General features: G+C 41.0%; 1 protein-coding gene across 2 annotated transcripts; it reads right to left on the bottom strand.

The window, feature by feature from the left end:
* Positions 1-6,590: 6,590 nt before the first annotated feature.
* Positions 6,591-20,844, bottom strand: RAP2C (RAP2C, member of RAS oncogene family). Of its 2 annotated transcripts, XM_045288373.1 has the most exons (4): positions 20,690-20,840; positions 20,408-20,568; positions 17,590-17,900; positions 6,591-9,101 (listed from the first exon to the last, which is right to left on the bottom strand). In XM_045288373.1, the coding sequence occupies exons 2-3, from the start codon at positions 20,480-20,482 to the stop codon at positions 17,622-17,624; spliced, it is 354 nt and encodes a 117-aa protein (XP_045144308.1). In that variant the 5' UTR covers positions 20,483-20,568; positions 20,690-20,840; the 3' UTR covers positions 6,591-9,101; positions 17,590-17,621. The 2 variants fall into 2 exon arrangements, with proteins under 2 accessions (XP_045144308.1, XP_004715432.1); XM_004715375.2 differs by having other exon boundaries at positions 20,408-20,844.
* Positions 20,845-20,937: the final 93 nt, after the last annotated feature.

Below are 20,937 nucleotides of genomic sequence, written 5' to 3'. Positions count from 1 at the left end.
ACACCAGGCGTAATAAAGGGTTGTGTCAGTCCTTTACAGGTCTGCCCTTCCATTCATTTCTGCGCATTTGGGACTTGGACAAAGGACCTGAATGAGGCATTCTTTGAGATATCTTGAGGTTTGGCATCAGAGCTACTCTTCTGCTTCTATGTTCCTAAGGATAGACACATGTATGTCCCAAAGAGGGGCCACTGGGAACCAAAGAAAACTCTTTGTACTGGTAACTGTTATCCATGTTTCCTGAGATTTCCTGTTCAATTCCCAGACTAGGATTCATCGAAGATTTGAGCCCCTCAGGAATTCTTATTTTTCTCAGTGATAGAATTGATACCTGCCTACTTTCCAGCTCCAAGAAAAGTTCAGCCTAGGCTTAAGTCCAAGCCACTCCTCCCTACCATATATACACACCCACCTTTTAAAGCTTACGGCAGCTGGTAGGAGCTTCCAAGTACTAAGTCCAGGCCATTCCCTGGGGCTTACAGCACAAGTAAGAAAGTATCTAGAGCCTCAGCCAATCCAGGAGCCAATTCCTGGAGGGCTTTCTGGGGCATCTGGAAATTTCTGGTTACCTATAGAAGTACATAATATGGGGTTGATATGTTCGGAGTAGAACTTAGGCTGGTTTGAGGCCCACCTGAAAATGTCTCAACTGTTTTTTTAATCAATGTATTAGGGCTCATACAATTCATCACAATACATAGATCAATTGTGTAAAGCACATCTATACATTTGTTGCCCTCATTGTTCCCAAAATTCGCTTTCCTCTTGGGGTCCCGGAATCAGCTCATTTTCCTTTTTTTCCCTCCCTCTCCCTTCCTCCTCCCCTCTCCCCCTTGCACCCTTGATAATTTATAAATTGTTATTGTATCTTATATTACACTGCCTGGTGTCTCCCTTCACCCACCCCTCTGCTGCCCGTCCCCCAGAGAGGAGGTTATATGTAGCTCCCTGTGATCAATTCCCCCTTTCTACACCCTTTCCCTCCTGGTATCGCCACTGTCACCCCTGGTCCTGAGAGGCTCATCTGTCCTAGATTCCCTGCGTTTCCTATTCCCTCTGTACCGCTGTGCATCATCTGGTCTAACCAGGTCTGCAAGGCAGAATTGGGGTCCTGGTAGTTGGGGGGAGGAAGTGTTTAAGAACTAGAGGAAGGTTGTGGGTTTCATTATTGCTATACTCTACCCTAAGTGGTCAACTATTGATGTAAAAGATTTTGGAGATTTGAGCGGTGGGGGTGGGGAAGGCAGAATAAAATATCTTACTTCGAATAGCTATATTATTCCTAAAGACTCCTTTAAGAGTCACTGGGTCAAAAGGCACGGCGTCGGGGCAGCGTTTCATTACATCGAGTACAAATTCGTTGGTGGAGACAAGGAAGGCATTGGGGCAGGGATGGGGGAAAGGCACATGGGTTGAGAAGAACCGAAGGTTTTGCAGGAAGAGCGGACTATGCTGCTTCATGAAAGAACTCTGAGAGGTGTGTGCGTCCCAATAAGAACATTTCTCTGGCTTGCCTACAAACGAGTGAGGACAGGGTTGGGTCAGCTTTGGAAACTACTAGAAAGGAAACCCAGGCACAAGGCAGGAAATACCCATCCTTGATTGCATTAGTCTCCTAGATTTAATTGTGGACTGAACGTCTAGATTCACCAGGGGCCTGTATGCACCAGGACTTTATGACGCAATTTTCCTTAGAAGCTACTATTTCTATTAAACACGCAACACAAACAAGCAAAAAACAACTTTGTTCTATAGAGGATGAAGGAACATGGAAGAGAAAACTGATTTCCCATGCTACATAAATGCTATAACTATGAAAGACCAATAGGAAAGAGCAAGGTTAAAACTTTCTGAAGAGCCAATACACATCTGCCTTACTGATTCTGAGTCTAATTTGCATAAAATAGTTGTCAACTGCCTACATGATGCCCTGGAGTCCCTGAGTTTCAATGCCCACTCAGAGATGCTTCAGAAGAAAGCCACCCGGCGGTCTGTTTCCGTTACATTACAGTCACTGGAAACCCTCCGCAACACAGCTCTACCCTAATAGATGTGGGCCAGGTCTGGTTTTTGTTTTGTATAATCCATTAGTCACAGATAAGTACCAAGTTAGAGTTGACTAAGCAAAATCCCTATCTTCAAGGAGCTCAGTTTACAGGAGAAAACTCCAATCAGAATACAATGGCGAGCTCTTTAATTAGGGAGCAGGGTCGCTTGGCCCATTAAGAAGTATATGGCTCTTCGCTGACAGGATGCACTTGGGATCAGCTGAGCTTCTTGCTCTTCCATTCAAACTAGAAGTTCGGGCCTAGAAAAAGGGTGCAGCTCGGCTCGGCAATGGATTCAGGATACAGCTGCTAAAGCTAACGACAGTTTTTTTGGCACTGCTAACTGGGCTGGATTCTGCCTCGAAGCCAAAGGCTGCCAAATCCAGATTTAAGACCTTGCCTCTCCAAAGAAAAATGGCTATAATGAAAATAGCTTATGTCTTACATAAACTCTTAGCAATAGAACACACGTATTACCTTTAAATAGCACTCCTAGTATTTTTTTGTAGCATATGGACTGTCACACTGACTTAAAGCAGCTATTTCTTGCTGTGTGTCTTTTATCTTGTGTTTCCAGGAGCTTTCTAAATGTAATCCCATCCATTTGACTCTGTTCAATGATATTTCTTTCAAATTTTCTCCAAAAGATTCTTTCTCCCCTCATCCATTGTTGCTGGGATTGTAAAATGGTAGGGTCGCTGTGGAAAAGAGATCAGCGGTCCCTCCAAAAGATAACCAGAATTATAGTATGATCCAGGCGTACACCCAAAGAGTTTGAACAGGGATTAAAACAGGTATTCTGTACAGTAGGGTTTACTGTAGCACTATTAATCATAGCCAAAGGGTGAAAACAACCCAATTGTCCATCAACAGAAGAGTGGAAAACCAAAATGTGGTACAGACATGAGACAGGAAGTTTAGATACAGGCAACAGGGATGAATTTTGAAGACATTATGCCAAGTGAAGAAACTCAGACACAAAAGGCCAATATTGTATAATCCCACTTTTATGAGATACCCCAAATAGGCAAATCCATACGAGATTAAAATTTATTAGTGGTTACCAGAGGATTGGAGGGAATTAGTAGTATTGTTTAAAGAGTACAGGGTTTTGGTTAAGGGGGATCAAAAAATTAGAAATGATCATGGTGATTGTTGCGTAACATGAAGGTAACTGATGTCCCTGACCTATAGATGAAAAAAAGGTTGAAATGGTAAACAGTGATAGAATACAATTTTAAAACTTGGTTATCAAGGGTTAGCTGTCAGTATTATTAACACTTAGCTATAGTCCATGTATATGTAAATTTCACCCACATAAGAACATAAACGTTATTTCCCACAAAAAATTCAAATCTGGTGACTACTTAGTTTGAATATGGAGAACACTCATGTGTTAATTAATCCAACTCCATGCATTTTTATTTTATTCTTCTCTCAAACAACAGGCAGTGTTCCCACTTTCCCTTGCAAGTCAACAGTCTGGGACATTGTGTACTGTGAATGACTAGCAATGCAATATGACGACAAATATTTAAATGCTTTATCAGAATTTTATTATTTCAAACCTTATAGTCAGCTCATCCTTGTCAAACAAATAAATTAGTATTATCTGGCATTGAATGAAATGATAATCATTCTTACCCAAGGTTAGTAACCAATAACAGAATTCCAAACTAAGATGGAATAACAAATGTCTATTTTTTCTACATGTCTTCTAACATTGAATTCTGTTATCTTGTCACATAGTAATGTGAACGCTTCTATCATGTTCTCTAAAAATAATAATAAAAATTTGAGGCCTTCTAAGTAAATATTAATAAATATGTCTCTCAGAAAAGGTCAACATTTTAATCATTTGAACTTCCCTTTAGGAATTTAAGACACAACTTTCCTGGGCCTTGCTTTCACCAACTATAAAGTAGGGAAAATTAAGTCCAAGACCCTGGACAGCTTTCAAGATTCAAATGAGATCAATATCTAGGAACTATTTGAAAACTACGCCTGCTCTAAGTCTGAACCCGGGTGCTACACAGCCTTTTATCTTGACCTCAAGATGCTATGACCTGGAGAGCGGGACCATTACAGGAATCTTCTGCCAGACTAAGAATGACACGCAGAGGAAAGAAAAGGGGAGCTGAAGGTAATTAGTCATTGACAAGGGTACCCTACTGCTATCTTAGGCTAAAGTGACGCCTCAGGTTTAGTTTTCCTTAGCTCTTATACTGCTCCATCCTCTTGTCTGCTCATCCATTCTCATTCTTGCTATTTTATGCAGTTAGCAAAAAAATTGTGACCCTGCTAGATGAAGGTAGACTTTTTCAATGGAAAAAGTTGGGGGAGGGAGGGCCCAAAGGCTGACATTATAAGTGTTTCCATTGTAGAAAAGGGTTTGCAAGGACAGCATCTATTATACCAGCATAACTAATAGAGGGTGTTGGGAGCCCAATGCAAGACCTAATCAATGGTAATAAATACTAATATTTCCCGTATGTTATGACAAGGTGCCCAGTCCCTGGTGGCTTAGTGGGTTATGTACTGGGCTGCTGCTAGCTAAAGGATTAGCAGTTCTAACCCAACAGCTGCTGTATGGGAGAAAAGTGAGGCTTTCTGGTTCCACAAAGATTAATAGTCTTAGAAATCCAAACAACAGGGTGATTCTACTCTGTCCTATAGGGTTGCTTTCAGTAGGAATTAACCCAATAGCATTGGGTTGGTTTTATATGTTATGACATGGGTACACCAACCTGACTCATTCATTTACAGAAAAATATCAAATATCCAGCCCATAACCATTTTTTTGCAGCCGGCAAAATTATGAAATATTTTTAAAACATTGAGCTTAGAAATCTATTAGGTTCAATACACGTAAAAAAAATTAAGTTAAGAAGGGAATTAAAGTGATTAGCAAAAAAATTCCCACTGGGGAAATAGATCTATGTATATATATTCATAGGTTTAGTATGAAAGAAGCAGATGAACATTGGGCCTCTACTCAAGTGCTCCCTCAACACAACACAGGAACACTTTGTTCTAACAATCTGGCATTCTGAGCTGCTCACCTTCCGGACACTATCGCTGGAGACAAAATCGGTGCATAAGCAAATGTGGTAAAGAAAGCTGATGGTGCCTGAACTATCAAAAGATATAGCATCTGGGGACTTAAAGGCTTGAAGATAAATAAGCGGCCATCTAGCTTAGAAGCAACAAAGCCTACATGGAAGAAGCACACCAGCCTGTGTGATCACAAGGTATTGAAGGGATCAGGTATCAGACATTAAAGACCCAGAAAATATGTCAGTGTGAATGGGGCGGGGAGTGTGGAGTAGAAACCCGAAGCCAATCTGTAGGCAATTAGACATCCCCTTAAAGAAGAGTCTCAGGGAGGAGACAGGCCAGTCAAGGTACAGTATAGCACCGTTGAAACATACAACTTTCCTCTAGTTCTTTAATGCTTCCTCGCCGCCCCCACCCTCACTATCATGACCCTAATTCTACCTTACAAATCTGGCTATACCAGAGCATGTACATGGGTACAGATAAGAGCTGGGAACACAGGGAATCCAGGGCAGATAAACCCCTCAGGACCAATATTGAGAGTAGCCATACCAGGTGGGTAAGGGGAAGGTTGGGGGAGAATGGGGGAACTGATCACAATGCTCTACCTATAACCCTATCCCAGGGGGGATGCACTACAGAATAGTGGGTGAAGGGAGGTATCGGTCCCTTAAGACACGAAAAAAAAAATCTATAAATTATCAAGGACTCATGAAGGAGGGAGGGAGGGAGGGGGAAAATGAGGAGCTGATACCAAAGGCTCAAGAAGAAAGAAAATGTTTTGAAAATGATGGCAACAAATGTACAAATGTGCTTGACACAATGGATAGATGGATTGTGATAAGAGTTGTACGAGCCCCCAATAAAGTGTTTTATTTAAATAAAAATTCCCACCGGGTAAAATGAAGTGATAATTTCATTGTATTGAATTTTCTTAGTTCATTCATATTTAATCATATTGTTTAATATTGCCTGAAATCTCCTACACATACAAAATACCCAGCCAAAAAGCCCTACAATTGGGCTACTTTCTGCATACAGGACAAGTCATCTATGTTGTCTATTTCAATGTATCTATCCTTTCTAATTCATTAGAAATAAAACTCTCATCAAGTCCATTCCAACTCATAGCAACCCCAAAGGCCAGGGGATAGCTGCCGCCGGGGGTTTCTGAACCTCTAACAGTTTACAGGTCTAGAAAGCCATGTCTCTTCCCTTATTTCGAATTCATACAATACTCTAAATGCTTCTTTCCTTTGGAAAATATCCTGTTCCACAGCACCACCCTCCCCCCACCTCCACATATACCAGGATGGTGACCACCGAAACAACTGAACATTTTTAAATGTTACTTTAAGCATGTACTGCGATGCATATTATCATTTTGATAACAAAGAAAGAGGTTCAACTACCGGAATGAGATTTACAAGTTAGGAAACCTAGTACAAGATGCAATACACCAAGTTAAAAAAAAAACAACTTCAGTAATACAGATGTCTATTTTATTAAAAAAGTTACAAACAGGTGGACTGAAGGGTCGTCTTACAAAATGACAAGAATGAAATCTATTGGAAAAATTTTACTTTTACAAATTTGTATAGGTCATTGTTCAATGTTTGTACTCTTTTTAGTTCAGATTTTTCACCTTTCACCGAGAAGGTTACAGTACATTAGATCCATGAACAGGATACAGGATTTTACTTGCAGAGCCCTACTGCAGTGATCTGAAGAACTCCTAAACAAATGCCATAGTAAAGACAAGACATATACTGTATTTAATATTCATTTATTATCCTAATAATCAACTTGACATGCAATCTATTGAGGAAGCTAAAATAACTTTTGGTCCCTTTTCTTAAAATGTGCTGGAGAAACCACCTGAAAACCACTTTCCCTTGATTCCTGTCATCCTAAGCGAATTCAAGTTCAATTTGTTGCTGAGGTCAACGAAAATGAACACTGTAATTTCTTTCGAGAGAGAGAGAGAGGGGAAGGGAGAGAAAATTACTCATAGGAAAGAAATACTGTGTGTATATATATATATATGTTCAATTAACTGCCAAAATGTACATCATCATGAATTGTTTGATTCCTTTATCATTGTATACAGCTGTAAAGGTGACCCATAATCGCTTCACCTACTTCGAATTGAGGGCTTGGGCTGAAGTTTGAGAGTAAGGTGCAAACTTAAATTAGGTGCTTATTTCAAGTAGTTTATTAATAAGGAACAATGTTTCCATTGTCTCCACCCTTATAATCTCGCCATAAAATTCAAATCGAGGAACAAGATTTTACTTTGAGGGAATTTAATCAGGAATCAAATGCAACACGATTTTAAAAAAGGAAATCAAAGTTTAATCAATTTCTACTCAATAATTAATGGCCATGCTGACCAATAAATCACATGAATGTAAATATCACTTTATTGGAACATCACACACAATATAAATTTTAAATTGCCACACCCTTCCATAAACCAACACTGCATATATTAGAGCTTTCCTTGACAAAGTTATTGAGCTATTATTAGAGATCAAAAGTACAGTTTTGGTTTCTTGTTTTGTTTCTGTGTTATTTAGAAGCATGTTCAAATAACTAAAGCTGGGCTCCGAAACGAGAAAACTTTGGTGCAGTAGGGGCGCTGCAGTTACTGACGGCTGCAAATGAAAAACACACCACTAAAACCGAAGAAAACCCCACCAGCCCAATACTGTCAGACTTACAAAAACTGTAAATCGTTGCTAGAAAAAAGCACTCGTTCTTTGTCATAATGCTAAAACTGAACCAAATGATTACTCTTTATAAGTTTCCTTTCTACTTCTATACCTGTGTTACTGTTAAAATGTTCAAGTATTCAGACAAAATGTGCTGATTAGGTAAACAACACGGAAGGCAATGGCTATCAGAAGCACATTTGCAAAAAAAAGTTGCCCAGAGACGGCGCCATTCTCCCTCCTGTTACACGGATTTTGTCTCTACTACGAACATGCTTCTTGAGAAATAACTAAAAAGCAAGTGTGATAGTGCAAGAAACTGCTAACCAATATTGCTTTAACTAGTATTCAGAAGGACAAATATTAAGAAAAGAAAGTGTATATGCTTTTATTTGAAGTCTGTTTACATGTGCAGATGTCAATTACAAGCCTGACAGGCAAAGTTGAGCTATCTCTGTTTAGGTATACAATTAATTTACCATGGATACAATATCCCTTTTCAAAGGCATCGCTAAGTAGGTCATAACTAAATTTAGAACTTCACAGAAAGGAAAATGTTACTGCTGCAATTCAATGCTGTAAATGAGATTAAAACATGTGAAAACCTAATGGAACAGAATGCTTCACTCTTCAGCTAAATGCTCTGCAATCTATTTCAAATATCAATTGTAGCTTTCAGAGCATGTTAATTACAAAAACATAACACAAACTGCACTTGAAGAAAAGGGATATTGCATTCATACAGGCAAAATGTGATCTTGAGTTTCTTTTCACAACACTGCCACACGTAAACACAGTCTCAAAGTATTAACCAACCATTTAAGGAGAAAGATTTTACAAACAGAATGAAGCACTGGTGCGAGGTAATATACAGAAGTAACCATTTGTTTAAGGCTCAATTTTTTTCTCCATTATAACTTTCTTTTAAAAGGCATTGAGTAGGTAATACTGAGTTTGAGTATTTAATAAATACAAGTTGAGAAGCTGATTAAAGAAATCAATTAAAATATTAAAAATTAACCCTTGCATATTAGCCATCAGTAAGAACTTAGAAAGCTATAAAAGGACTGATTGATAAAGAACAGATTTTAAACATATGGTAAACGTGCTAAGCATTCTTGTTTTAGAGGTCAATGGATCTTGAAGGCCACGGACCTTACGCACGTACTTAGATGTATGGCAACATGCTGTAATAGAGACAGGTTTACCAAGGCTCAGTTCTGCAACCCAGGTTGTCAAGTTCTCCAAAGCAGCATCTGTGCAAATTTTCTCTGAGTTTTATCTGCAACGAAGGTAAAAAAATGCGGGAACATGGGTTATACTATACAATGGTATGATGGACATCCAGATACACACACACACACAAGTGATACCAGAATTAAAAAAATTTTAGATGGCATTTCGCTGTATCCTCCATCAATCTAAATAACGTTTTACAAGCTGAAAAGCCACTAAAATTAGACATAGTCATGTTTTCCATACACTATCATACAGTGTGTGTAAAATTGCTGTTTTTCATAAGTATACTTTATACATCTATTATGCTTCATACAGTAATAAAAATGCCTTAATGATTTTAAAGATTCTACAGTACAAAAATTGTGACGAATGTTACTTCTACTTTGAACATTTGTTTCTTATTTTTAACGGGAAGAAAGTGATTAGAATTAAATGCATACTAATTATGAGCTAAGTTCCCAATATGTTCTACATTTTCAAAATTTAAGTTTTTAAATATTGAGAACAAGCAATAGATGTTTTAACTTCAGACCTATATACTGAGCACCTATTGGTGGCCCCGTTTGGGCTAAAGGCTAGGTGACAGCAGCAATTCAAGTTTCCCACTCGGGCCTGCTCTCTTTTTGGACTGGCTCCCCACCACTGCAGTGTACCCAATTGGGACTCCCCAAGTCTCTGCTCTTCCAGCTGCTAGATTTGTTTTCTCTCCAAGTTTACACGATCCGTCATTCAGACTCAACACTCTCCACCTGCTTCTAGAGGTGACATTTACTTGTGTTTTTTATATAAAAGATAAAAATATGAACTACTGACAAAAACAAGGCGTTGAAAGCACATCAAGAGTACCAAGTCAAGCCACTTTGGGTCTTCCTAACAGCTCTTCTCACACTTACAAATGCTTACTTTGAATTTCCTCAGGCAGCGACTTTTCTAGCAGTGTTCAAAGGACAGAAGAAGGAATTTCATTCGCAGCTACAACATTAAAATGATGGAAATTATTATTGAAATTCTGCCCTCTAAACGCATTAGGGCAAACAGAATAAAATTCCCTCTCTTTATAAACGACTATGGAAACATGTTTCTTTCAATCAAGACTTTTTTTTACCGCTTTTTGCATGAAAGGAAATTACTAATTAGAAGATGTGTTTTGTTAACTTGGGTAAGTTTAGTTTCCTCAACATTAAAATGGGGGGAAGGGACCTTCCTTAAAAGGTTTTTGTAAATATCACAAAAGATGTGAAAATGCTTTGTAAAATCTATGGACCCCTCAAGTGTCGGGTCTTACCTTCATTCCTCAACTACTTTGTACATTTCTGGAGGCTCAGGACCGTCTTTGATATCTGGACTAATGGGCCTTTATCTCTTTTTATTTACTTTGAATTTACAAGCCTACATGTTGTACACAGTAGCATTTCATTAGATAAACATCTCATTATATATACACTAATCACTGCGAAGACTTTTCAGTAATTCAGACTAGACTTCCCTCAATTAATTTGAAGTATTAGGATTGCTATCAATTTTAATCTACCTTGATTCAAAATAAACTATTATGAGTCACTTGGGATTTTCACATCTGTTTCGGTCTCTTCCATAATGAAGGCTTCTAAAATGGGATGGTCTGATTACTTAGACATCAAAGTGAGAAAGTCAAGCCCCTCTTATTGCTTTTCTAGCCAAAAGAACCACTGAGACGACAAACTAGCTCACTGACCCTAACCTACAGTCGTCACTTTCCGCTCTTCCCAAGCCAGGGGGCTATTTGGTCACTGCAGCTGGGCTTTGACTCAACAGTATTAATATTAGGCATGCTTTTAAAGAGACCAATCTTGGTTACTTTGAGAGGACTAATACATGATCATTCCCAGCACTGATAAACCCTGGTGCAAAAGCAAATCTTGCGAAAGGGATTGCGGCCCTGATCAGAATTTGAAAGAAAATGAACTGTAGTTGTTGACGCTCCATGTGGCGACAGCACAATGTTCAGTGTGACACACCCATGCATTACAAGAAAAATCTTTTTTAATCCCATGTTCTTAAAGGTTGAACTCGTACTTTCGAAGTCCAGGACGTCACATGCAGACAAACATAGGCTGTAAACATAGAGCTTGCTGCTTTAGAGACCAAACCATTTCCATCAAATCTTTCACTCTGCAAGCTCCTACTCAAACTCTGGTTTAAGAGTTTGGCTTCATGTTTTTACTTTTATGCAACTTAGATTTTATTATGGGAGAATAAGAAGCAATAATTAAAGAACTGTCCGAGCCATTTGCTCAAGAAATTATGGACTGGGGTTTCCCAAGTGGAGTCAATTGGCACATGAGTACCAAACACAGAACCCAAAGAACAAAGGTCATTATTGAATGTCAGCCTGAAGAAAAACGGAGATTCCTAATTCCAAACTAGCTTGTCACTTCACAGGGCAGCAGAATGTCTGCGACATCAACAAAGGCTCCTGAAAGGCTGAGCGGTTTATGAATGTCTTTTTGGCCTTGCTGGGCTTACTATTTCTAAATACAGTGGAATTTACTAGCATTCTTTCTCCTTCCCTGTAAAGCAAATATAAATGCAATCTTAATTGCTTCGAATCTTTTTGCCAGTTTTCAGATAGAGGATTTTTTCAGGACTCAACCAATGGACTTGTTAAGAGAATTCCCCTTCACACTATTTACTCGGCATTTTCATATCCAAGTTAAATATTATGTTAGTAAAACACCAGACTGGAATTCTTTTGATAGAGTTTGTGTTTCGCTTAAATATCTTGTTTCCTTTCTCCATCCTAATTTGCATAATAGTCGGCAGGCTTATTATTGGGGTCTGGTGGATGAGGTCCTTAAAAGGGCTCAGCAAAAACCACAAGCTGGGCTCACCTACCCACCATGAAAAGTGCTCTGGTGGTGCAATGCGTTAAGCATGGGGCTGTTCATACTCACCAGCTGCGAATTGGAAGAGGGTGCCGACTTCCGTCAAGATGTAGTCTCAGAAACCCTCTAAAGGGTCACTATGAGTTGGAATCAACTCACTGGCAACGGAGTTAGGATTTATCACCCATGAAACGCTGGGGAACAAACACTGCAGCGACGCTGGGGAGCGCTCACACAGCGCTAAAACCATGCTTGGAGGAGAGCCAGTGTCTGTCCTCGAAGGAAAAGGCTAGACTACTGATTTTATCTGCCAGCCTTCCTAAATACCTGGCAAGCCCAATCCATTTAATGAACTCCATTCCGGGATTGCAAATAGGATGACCCTGTCTGCTAAGAAGAGCCATGGAGGTGTAGTGGTTATGCAAGTCAGCAGTTCGAAACCACCAGCTGCTCCCGAAGAGAAGAGTAAGGCTTTGTCCTCTCCTAAAGAAGTGACAGTATCAGAGAGCCGCAGGGGCAGTTCTACTGTCCTCTAGGGAAGCGTCAGAGCTGACTTACGGGCAGTTAAGTTGTTGTTGGTTTACTGGGTTTTGTTTTCATTTGTGAGTCCGCCAAGGGGAAGCAGCAAGGTGAGCCCTGTGAAAAGACCCTGATAGCTCGTCTGGAACGGGGCCAAGTGGAGGACCACTGCTCTCAACTCGGATTTTCGCTTTTCATGAACCTGCTATGCCTAAGACAGTGGGTAATCAAAGGCATGTGGGAGTGTTATGGTAAGATACGCTTTTCCAACAGCTGACAGGACGTCACTTTTTCTTAGGGACGTTATCTTCTGAACTTTAGGATTCCGCTGAGAACTAATCCCACACGGAGCAGCATCCCTGTAGGGTGGCTAGAATATTTCCTTGGTGGCACTGCGCCAACTCCATGATGCAATTGTTGCTAATTCTACTGATGGCTCATTCTGAGCCAGAGAGGTAATGGAGTAAAACTGCATGGATCATACGTACTTCATTCTGCAATAAAAACCTAATCTTGAGGTTAAGAGGAAGCAATTAAAGAGGGAGTAGATCTTCAGAGTCATTCCAATCAGTAGACACCTCCATACCCAGAGCAGGTCTAACTAGGTACTTATTCACTACGTCGTCTCAAAGCCTGAACGTGGTGGGAGTGAGGAGAGAATGAGGGAAGGCCTAAAGGACAGCACAGCTGTTCTTCCTTCTGCCCAGGTCCACAGTAGTTCCACAGGCTGCGCCCCCACCCCCTCCAGCCTGCTTCCTGCTCCAACCAAGGACTCCAAGGCATAAGGCTTCACTTAGCCTCAGCATGTGTGGTGGACAACACATGAGCATTTCCAATCGGCTATTATCCCCATATAAACTAGGGCAGGGCGCGCGCGCGCGCACACACACACACACACACAAAGATCGCTAACGAAACTAGAACGTCCGCCACAGAATTCCACCCGAATGTGTTACTGATATGATTAATATTTAACTTGGATATGAAAATGTCAGCATTTTAAAGTACAATGTGAGTTTACCTGCAGATTCTCTAAATTTCCAGCACACCCTACGTACGTAAACACTGAACTAAAAGATTATAAAATTCTGACTCCCACTTTTCTTTTACTTATTTAAAAAAAACAACCTTGAAAATGCTAATCAATTCCATTGTGTGTGGAAATAGTAAGTCCGGCTAGACTAAAATGACATTCATAGATGGCAAAGCCTTTCAGAGCCTTTGTTAACCTCCCAGGCATTCTGCTGCCACGTGAAATGATGTGCTAGTGTTGAATCAAGAATCTCCCTTTTTCTTCGGGCTGACATCAACAATGAGCTGGGGCTGACATAAATAATGACCTTTGTTCTGTCAGTTCCATGCCTGGTGTTTGGTACTCTCATGCACCATTTACTCTAGTTGGGAGAACCCAATCTGTAATACACGGAGAAAAAATGCTATACAATCTCATAGAAGACTTCCTCTTTTGCCCTGGATGGAGATAGAGGAATCCTAGAAAAATGATCTTTAAAAAAACTCAATTTGCCTAAAATGTATACCAAATTGTCAATTTTCCCTACAACCACTCTCCTGAAGTCAATGCTAATGGAAAGTGACGCTATAGGACAGAACAGGACTGCCCTACAGGGTTTCCAAGCAGCCTGCCACATCGTTCTCCCAGAGGAGCTGGTGGGTTTGAACCACTGACCTTTTGGCTGACCGCTTAACCTGTGCTACACAGGCTCCCCTGCTGCATATTTTTGGGTCTGATTTTGCTCCTTCTTGCCATTCCTTTGTTTGGAATCTACTCCAACCCCTCCAGTGCTACACGTTGTTTAAGGTCTCGGTAATGTCCTCCAGTAGACATGAATATGTCTGGAGATAGTGTGGGTTTTGTAGTGGTGTTAAGACGCTACTGGGATCTACTGGGATCAGGCACGTGCTTCTTACTAAAAAATTCTACTATGCACGGGACAGCTGACCCACCCCGCCAACCCCAAGAAAGAATGATCTTGTCCCAAATATCAGTGAGATACCCTGCTCGACCTAAATGCAGACTTTCCTTTCCCCCAAACTCTTTTGCTTCTTTGAGAATATTATGAGTTTCTTAACAAAACATCTGTCTTTCTCCACAACATAGACCAATGCAGCCCACTACCAATTATTGATAACCAAACAGAGGATGTGTTAGGATGTCATTAATTAAACTGCAAAGAGGCTACAGTACCAACCTGGGTTTAGGGTTTACTGCTCCAGCGCAGTACAATACGTCCTTCAAACACCTTGCTGGCAAGCTCCTCAGGAAGCCAGGCATGAAGGTAGGGCAGAAAGAATCTGGCCAAGCCTCCAAACTTACAGAGATAATTGCCTGGGGCCGGGTGAAAGGTGAGGAAACGATCAATCCTGGGAGCCAGGCTGATAAACAGGTGTTGGGCAAAGGACAGGTGATGCAAACAGAGGAGTTGCAAGAAAGAAGTGTGAGGAATTATCAGAAGTGATCCTTAGCGTGTGAGTACCTTTCCTCTATCAACGAAGAGCAATCAGTTACCACTGAGCCAGCCTAGACTTTGACTTCTCTGAGTTGTATTATTCCTAACTTGGACTGGGGATTCTTCTGACTAGTAAGGAAACCCATCTCTCAAACTCAAATCACCTTGACCTGTCTGTTGGACCTTTATTCTCAACTGGAACTTAAAGAGATTTCACAGCACCATGGGTCAAGATACAGGGTTCAAACCCTGTTTGCTTACATTTTCTGTAAATAGTGAGCAAGCAGCTCTCCCAGCCTCAGACTACAGACTTCCACACACATCCCTTTCATCTTATTTGGCTAAAAATATCGGGGCTCCACGGTAACAAAAAAGAAAGAAAGAAAAAGGACACTGACCAAGAATTCCCTGTAATGTCATCAGGAATTCAGCTGATTAGATATTTTATTTGAAGACCCACACATTCATTTGGGTATTCTGACAGAAACACAAAACAAGCGAATGAAACACCACTTGGGCAATATGTCCCATTACTCAAGAGATAAGTACTTATTGCTCTTCATAATATTTTCGAGTTTTAGTATAGGAATCACTACCAAAAGAGGAAGGCGTAAATACAGCCGGTTTCATATAGATATATAAAATATATAATATATACGTATATATAAGACATAAAAGAAAACTGTGTCCCTATCCCTGTAGGGTGAGCAAATGTATCAAAGGTAATTGAGAACACAGGTTACACGACGAAATAAACTCAGAAATAACTTAGAGTAAGAAAGTAAAACAAAAAAACCTGCCTTAGAAATGCTCCATTTGTCACCTGGCCTGACACAGCTGACCCTCTATCTGGACGAGATCCATTTTATTCTGTTTGCCGCCTACAGCTGTGTCTATTAATGACGAGGAGAAAATTGCGGACATTGTGTAGGAGCAAACCGAAATGAAAACATGGGCACTTCTGTCATCTGCCCGGTTAGAAAGTGTCAAGAGGCAGCATAGTGATATGACACAATCGCCACTAAACTTGATGCGATGGGAAACTGGCTTACAGGAAAAGAGAGGTGACAGAAGCAAGACTCGATCTCCTACATTTGCCTCCAAAGGGCTACCCAACAACCGTGATGCTGACAACTCAAGAGCCTGAGCAGGGACTTTGTAAGATAGGAGCTATCAGGAGACCTAAGAAAACAAGTGAGATCGCATCATATTCTGATATGCTAAAAGGCCAATGAGTGAAACCACTGTGAACAAAACATCGTTGTCATCTGTCATTTTCAAAGGGAGGCCAAGTCTGAAAAGATTCATTTGGGACCGTTAGTTAGTCTTTGCTCCTTGCTCCAGGGAACGAATATAGAGCCAGGCCTTTGATTCGGAATCTTCGCTCTGATCTGAAATGCCTGCTGCCCTTGGCTCAAAAGGATCAATTCCATTCCTGAGATTGTCAGGCTAGCTTGACATTTGCTGTGCTTTCTCAGTCTTCCTCGCTGTTGGCTGTTTTATCATGTAAGTGTTACGGTTTAAATGAGACGACCAGTCCGATGACAATCAAGATTAAAAGATCAGGATACGAATAAAAGAATCTCATTTTCAATCCTGAGTCAAGATTACATAACCTTACTGTTGAAAAAAAAAAACACTCACTGCCTTAAAGCTTTTCGTAAATTTATTTCACTCCACGAAAGGTTCGAGGTCTTTGCTATTGCTCTTGTCAATGCAAATATTTATTATTCACACGGATAGAAATGGTTCTTGCACTCACGCTGGTCCCTCCTAGTGCAGGTGATTCAATCAGATTCTAATTTGGACCATATATTCAAGGTGCATCGTGGTAGTAGGAACATAATTTGTTATTACTATCAGAGGTCACTTTAAAACCCGCCAGTGCCAAAGCACAGATGAACGTGATTAAATGAGCATCCTATTAAATCAAACACTTGGGTGATTAGTAAATTGAAGATTTCAATTACAGCAGCTCTCTAGCCTAGGATATAGAAGCCTGGAAAACAAAACTAATCATCTTCTGAAATGATTACTGAATGCTGCCCTATGCATTTTGGATGCTAAATCAACAAGACAGGAAAAGGTGTACTATCATTTAAGTCATTCAGAGAAATGTTATCAAGGGAGCCAAGCAGTAAAAAGAGCAACTCATTTTGCAAAAGAAAGAAATCTTGGTGATAGGAGGACAAGCAATTCCTTACCTTCTTTTTCCCTTATGTGTGCTTTTGGCATTTTCGGCACTGAAGGTTGACTACTTTTGTGCTAAGGAAAATGTTGACTACAGGCAGCCCCCAGCGTACGAACACCCAAGGTACATACGAACCAGTGCCCCATTAAAGCCTGATTACATTCAACATTTGTAATAACAGCTGAGAGCTTCTTTGCTACGTGCAGAAAAAGCACTATTATTATTAGCGTAATAAGTTAGAGAGAGTTTAGTGGATCTGGAAGTGTCTGATTTTTTTTCCTGCATAGACAAATATTTGACTAACTGATGTTAGATATGAACTGGGCTTAACTGTTGCCACTTACGTACAGATTGACTTAAAAGATAGGTTTAAGAATGGAACTTGTTTGTAATGCAGGGGCCGCCTGTGTTATTGGGAACCATTTTTTTTCATGAGCTTGCTCAAAACCAGAGCACTACCTGACCCCCAGGGCACCATCCACCACTAACCTGCTCGGTATGGCCATGATTGAGGTTCTCTTTTACTGGACAACACAAGTTGTACAACACTGATCTTGCTTCTCGGGCAGCGATGAATAGTTCATTTGCCTGACGATCTCAGCAAAAAGTTCATCCACCATTGATTTGCTTTTTGCGGAGGTCTCCATGAACGGACAGCCCCATTCTTGAGCCAGAGCTCTGCCTTCCGAAGACATAACCTCTCGTTCTGGTTCCAGATCCACTTTATTTCCTACTAGGATTAGTGGAACTTTTTCATATCTCTTCACTCTGACAATCTGATCTCTCATTGGCTTGATATCCTAGTCAAACAATCACAAAGAAAAAGAAAACAATTATGCTATTTGTATAATTTCAAGAGAATAAAATGTCAAGAAAAGACATTCCTTGGTGAGTATATAAAGCTGAAAGCAAAATAAAACCAGGCACCCGAAGAGAGAGCAAACTATTTTCTGACATAGGAATTAAAAGAATTCTGCAGGCCTTACCTGCTGTTTTAATGTCCGGAATATTTTTTAAAAACAGAGACTTACATATTAACCTTGGGCCTCATGTGACCATGCCTTCCAATCCTAGCACTAATTTAAAAAGTAAGGTCCCTCCCAAGGACTAATCTCTTCATATGTGAAGCTGTCTGCCATCTCCCTAAACCTGCCTGCAAGCCATCACGCCTGGTAACACCTGCGACCCTAGCACCAGGCTGCAGCACCTATGTATTCCTATTCCATTGGGCTGGAGGACAAAAAAAAGTGTTTTATGTTGGAGCAAAACACTTTCGACTACCTAGAAGACCAAAGTTTAAGAGCGATAACAAGTTTCACTTGCAATTTGACGCTATCCCAAGGAAAGCAACCACCTGTAAATACACATGAACAGTGAGCAACTTCCAGGGAGGACACTGAAGAGGGAGGGAGTCCAGAGGCAGGAAGGAGTCACACTGTCCTTTTTAACTCTTTGCTTGCATGACGTGATTTCTTTTTCACGTGTATTCCCTTTTCTACTTTCCACGCCAATGAAGGCCACAAATAATCAAAGAGAACCTAAACAATTCTCTAGCTGCCTCCGTTTTGGCAGGGGTTGGGGGAGCAGGGGCCATTGACTTAAGAGAACATTACAGATTTAATCGTAACGTTACAAAAACAGTTTGGGGTTCTGCATAACTTAAAAGGTTTGACTGTAATATAAAACATGTGTTCAATTGGAGTAGCTACAGCATACATGCAATAGTCACATGAGGGATGGAGGGGGGAAATGGGGACTGGGAACTTTAGGGGAAAAATGGTAGCTATCTGTTCAGTCTTCTGGGTGAAGTTTTTCCTGTGGCCTTAAGAGAGATGCCAAGTTCAGCTAAGAATCCAGAGTTATGGCACTTGGGATCAAAGGAGTTGAAATCTGTATCGAAATGATAACACAGTTGCCCACTCCCTATTTATGTCTGTAACCGAAGTGGATATAATGGAAATCTTACCAAAAATTCAAGAGACTTCTAGCCTCATGAGAGTCAGCTTATAGAATATAACGGATCTCCTGAGAACTCTTCAGAAAGAAAACGCCTGTCAAATAGCACCTTCAGTACTTTGGTACTTTCTGGGGGGAAATGCTTTTATGATATGATTGCTTTGGAACTTACGCCTACATAAAACGAACTTTAGTTTGGACCTAACAGCTGATTCATTTACCCAGAACTTAACACTTCACCAAAAATTCTGAAGTTGCTACCTTACTTAGGCTACTGGGAAAGTTCAGTCTAGAACTTTAAATTTAAAATACAAAACAAAGTGAAAATAGCAAGTTGTATTGGCCAAAGTACTTACTGTCTCTTAAGCAAACAACCCTTCAGTGCATACCTTTAAATGCAATATATATATATGTATATCCATTTCCTAAGTCAATGAAAGTCAATACAATGGCTCGATACCAGGTCATTTCTTTTCAAGGAATAAATAGCAACCTTTATTACATCTCTTAAAATAGCGTTAAACCTTCGGGTCTCTCTCCCAAGGAAGGACTGGGCAGATTTTCCTAAGAAATTGGACCACCTCCATTTTGGCCACCCAGCCAGTGAGGGATCTGCACTTGTTCCGCGTTCCCAGATCTACATATTTTCTATAAATATAGTCAGTGTTGCCAGAAACAATTTGGTCTAACTGTAAAAAAAAAAAAAAAAAAAGGATCCACTCATGCTTTCTTGCTGGTTGTTCATTCTGGGTAGGAATTTTCTCAATTAGCAAAGAACCTTTATACCAAACTCCAGAAGTCAGGAAGTGACAATGCCTGGAAGGCAGGTTTCTGGGTCTTCCACTTACTACGGTATGATTTACTCGCTCTGCTGAGAAAGTTGGGTGGAAACAGAGCTGGGGCGGGAGGAAAAGCAGCCGCGGAGGATTTATCTAGGCACTAGATAATGGGCGCCAAATCATTTTCTTTCCAATGTGCTCTGTAGACCTGATCTTATCAGGGAAAGAACGCGGTTTTTGTCGTCGTTGTTCAGCACGTCAATCCATACTTGTTGATTTGGAAACGAACTACTTGGGAAGGTTCTAGTCCAGACAACATGCACACAGACGGACCTGTTTCTTTTTCCGCTTACAAACACCTCGGCAATATTTCTTGACAGTTGGGACTTGAGCACACTCTATTGAAACAACCGGAGACTTTTCCCTCGCAAGGAACAACCCTCCCCAACGCCCCACGTCTTAACTTTCAAAAGCAAAACGGAGTCATCACTGCAAGACCAGCAGAGCAGAGAGGATCCACCCCCCCACCCCCCACTCCCGGTGAACAAATGACACGATTTGGGTTTGGTTACCTGGAAAGACTGCTGATTAACCAGACTGTACACCAGGATGAAACCTTGGCCGTTTTTGATATAGAGATCTCTCATGGAAGCAAACTGCTCCGTTCCTGCGGTGTCCAGAATTTCCAGCACGGAGGGAGAAGAGTCCACTTCGATCTCTTTGCGGTAGAAATCTTCAATGGTGGGGTCATATTTCTCAATGAAAGTCCCGGTGACAAACTGCACAGTCAGGGCAGATTTGCCAACCCCGCCGCTCCCTAACACCACTACCTTGTATTCCCTCATGAGGCTCACCTTCACTAACTCCTACCCGAGGGGGGAAGAGCACCCCGCTAGCTGCAGCGAGGCGAGGCGAGGCGGAAGGTGGGCGGAAATCTGCGAACTGGGGCGGAGAGTGCAGCGCAGCCCAGGGCCCAACGGGGAAGAAGAGGAAGTTGCCGGCGGGGGAGGGGAGGGGAGGGGAGGGGAAGAGCCCAGCGTCGGGGTGGGTGGGGATGGGAGGGCACTGCCCTTCCTATAGGAGCCGCAGCCCAGGCAGGGGG

The sequence above is a fragment of the Echinops telfairi genome, unplaced genomic scaffold, assembly GCF_000313985.2.
Source record: "Echinops telfairi isolate 266 unplaced genomic scaffold, ASM31398v2 ScPeMD7_20;HRSCAF=75, whole genome shotgun sequence".
Classification (NCBI taxonomy): domain Eukaryota; kingdom Metazoa; phylum Chordata; class Mammalia; order Afrosoricida; family Tenrecidae; genus Echinops; species Echinops telfairi.
Note: the sequence above shows the minus strand (reverse complement) of the source record. Positions and strands in the feature narration are given on the sequence as shown.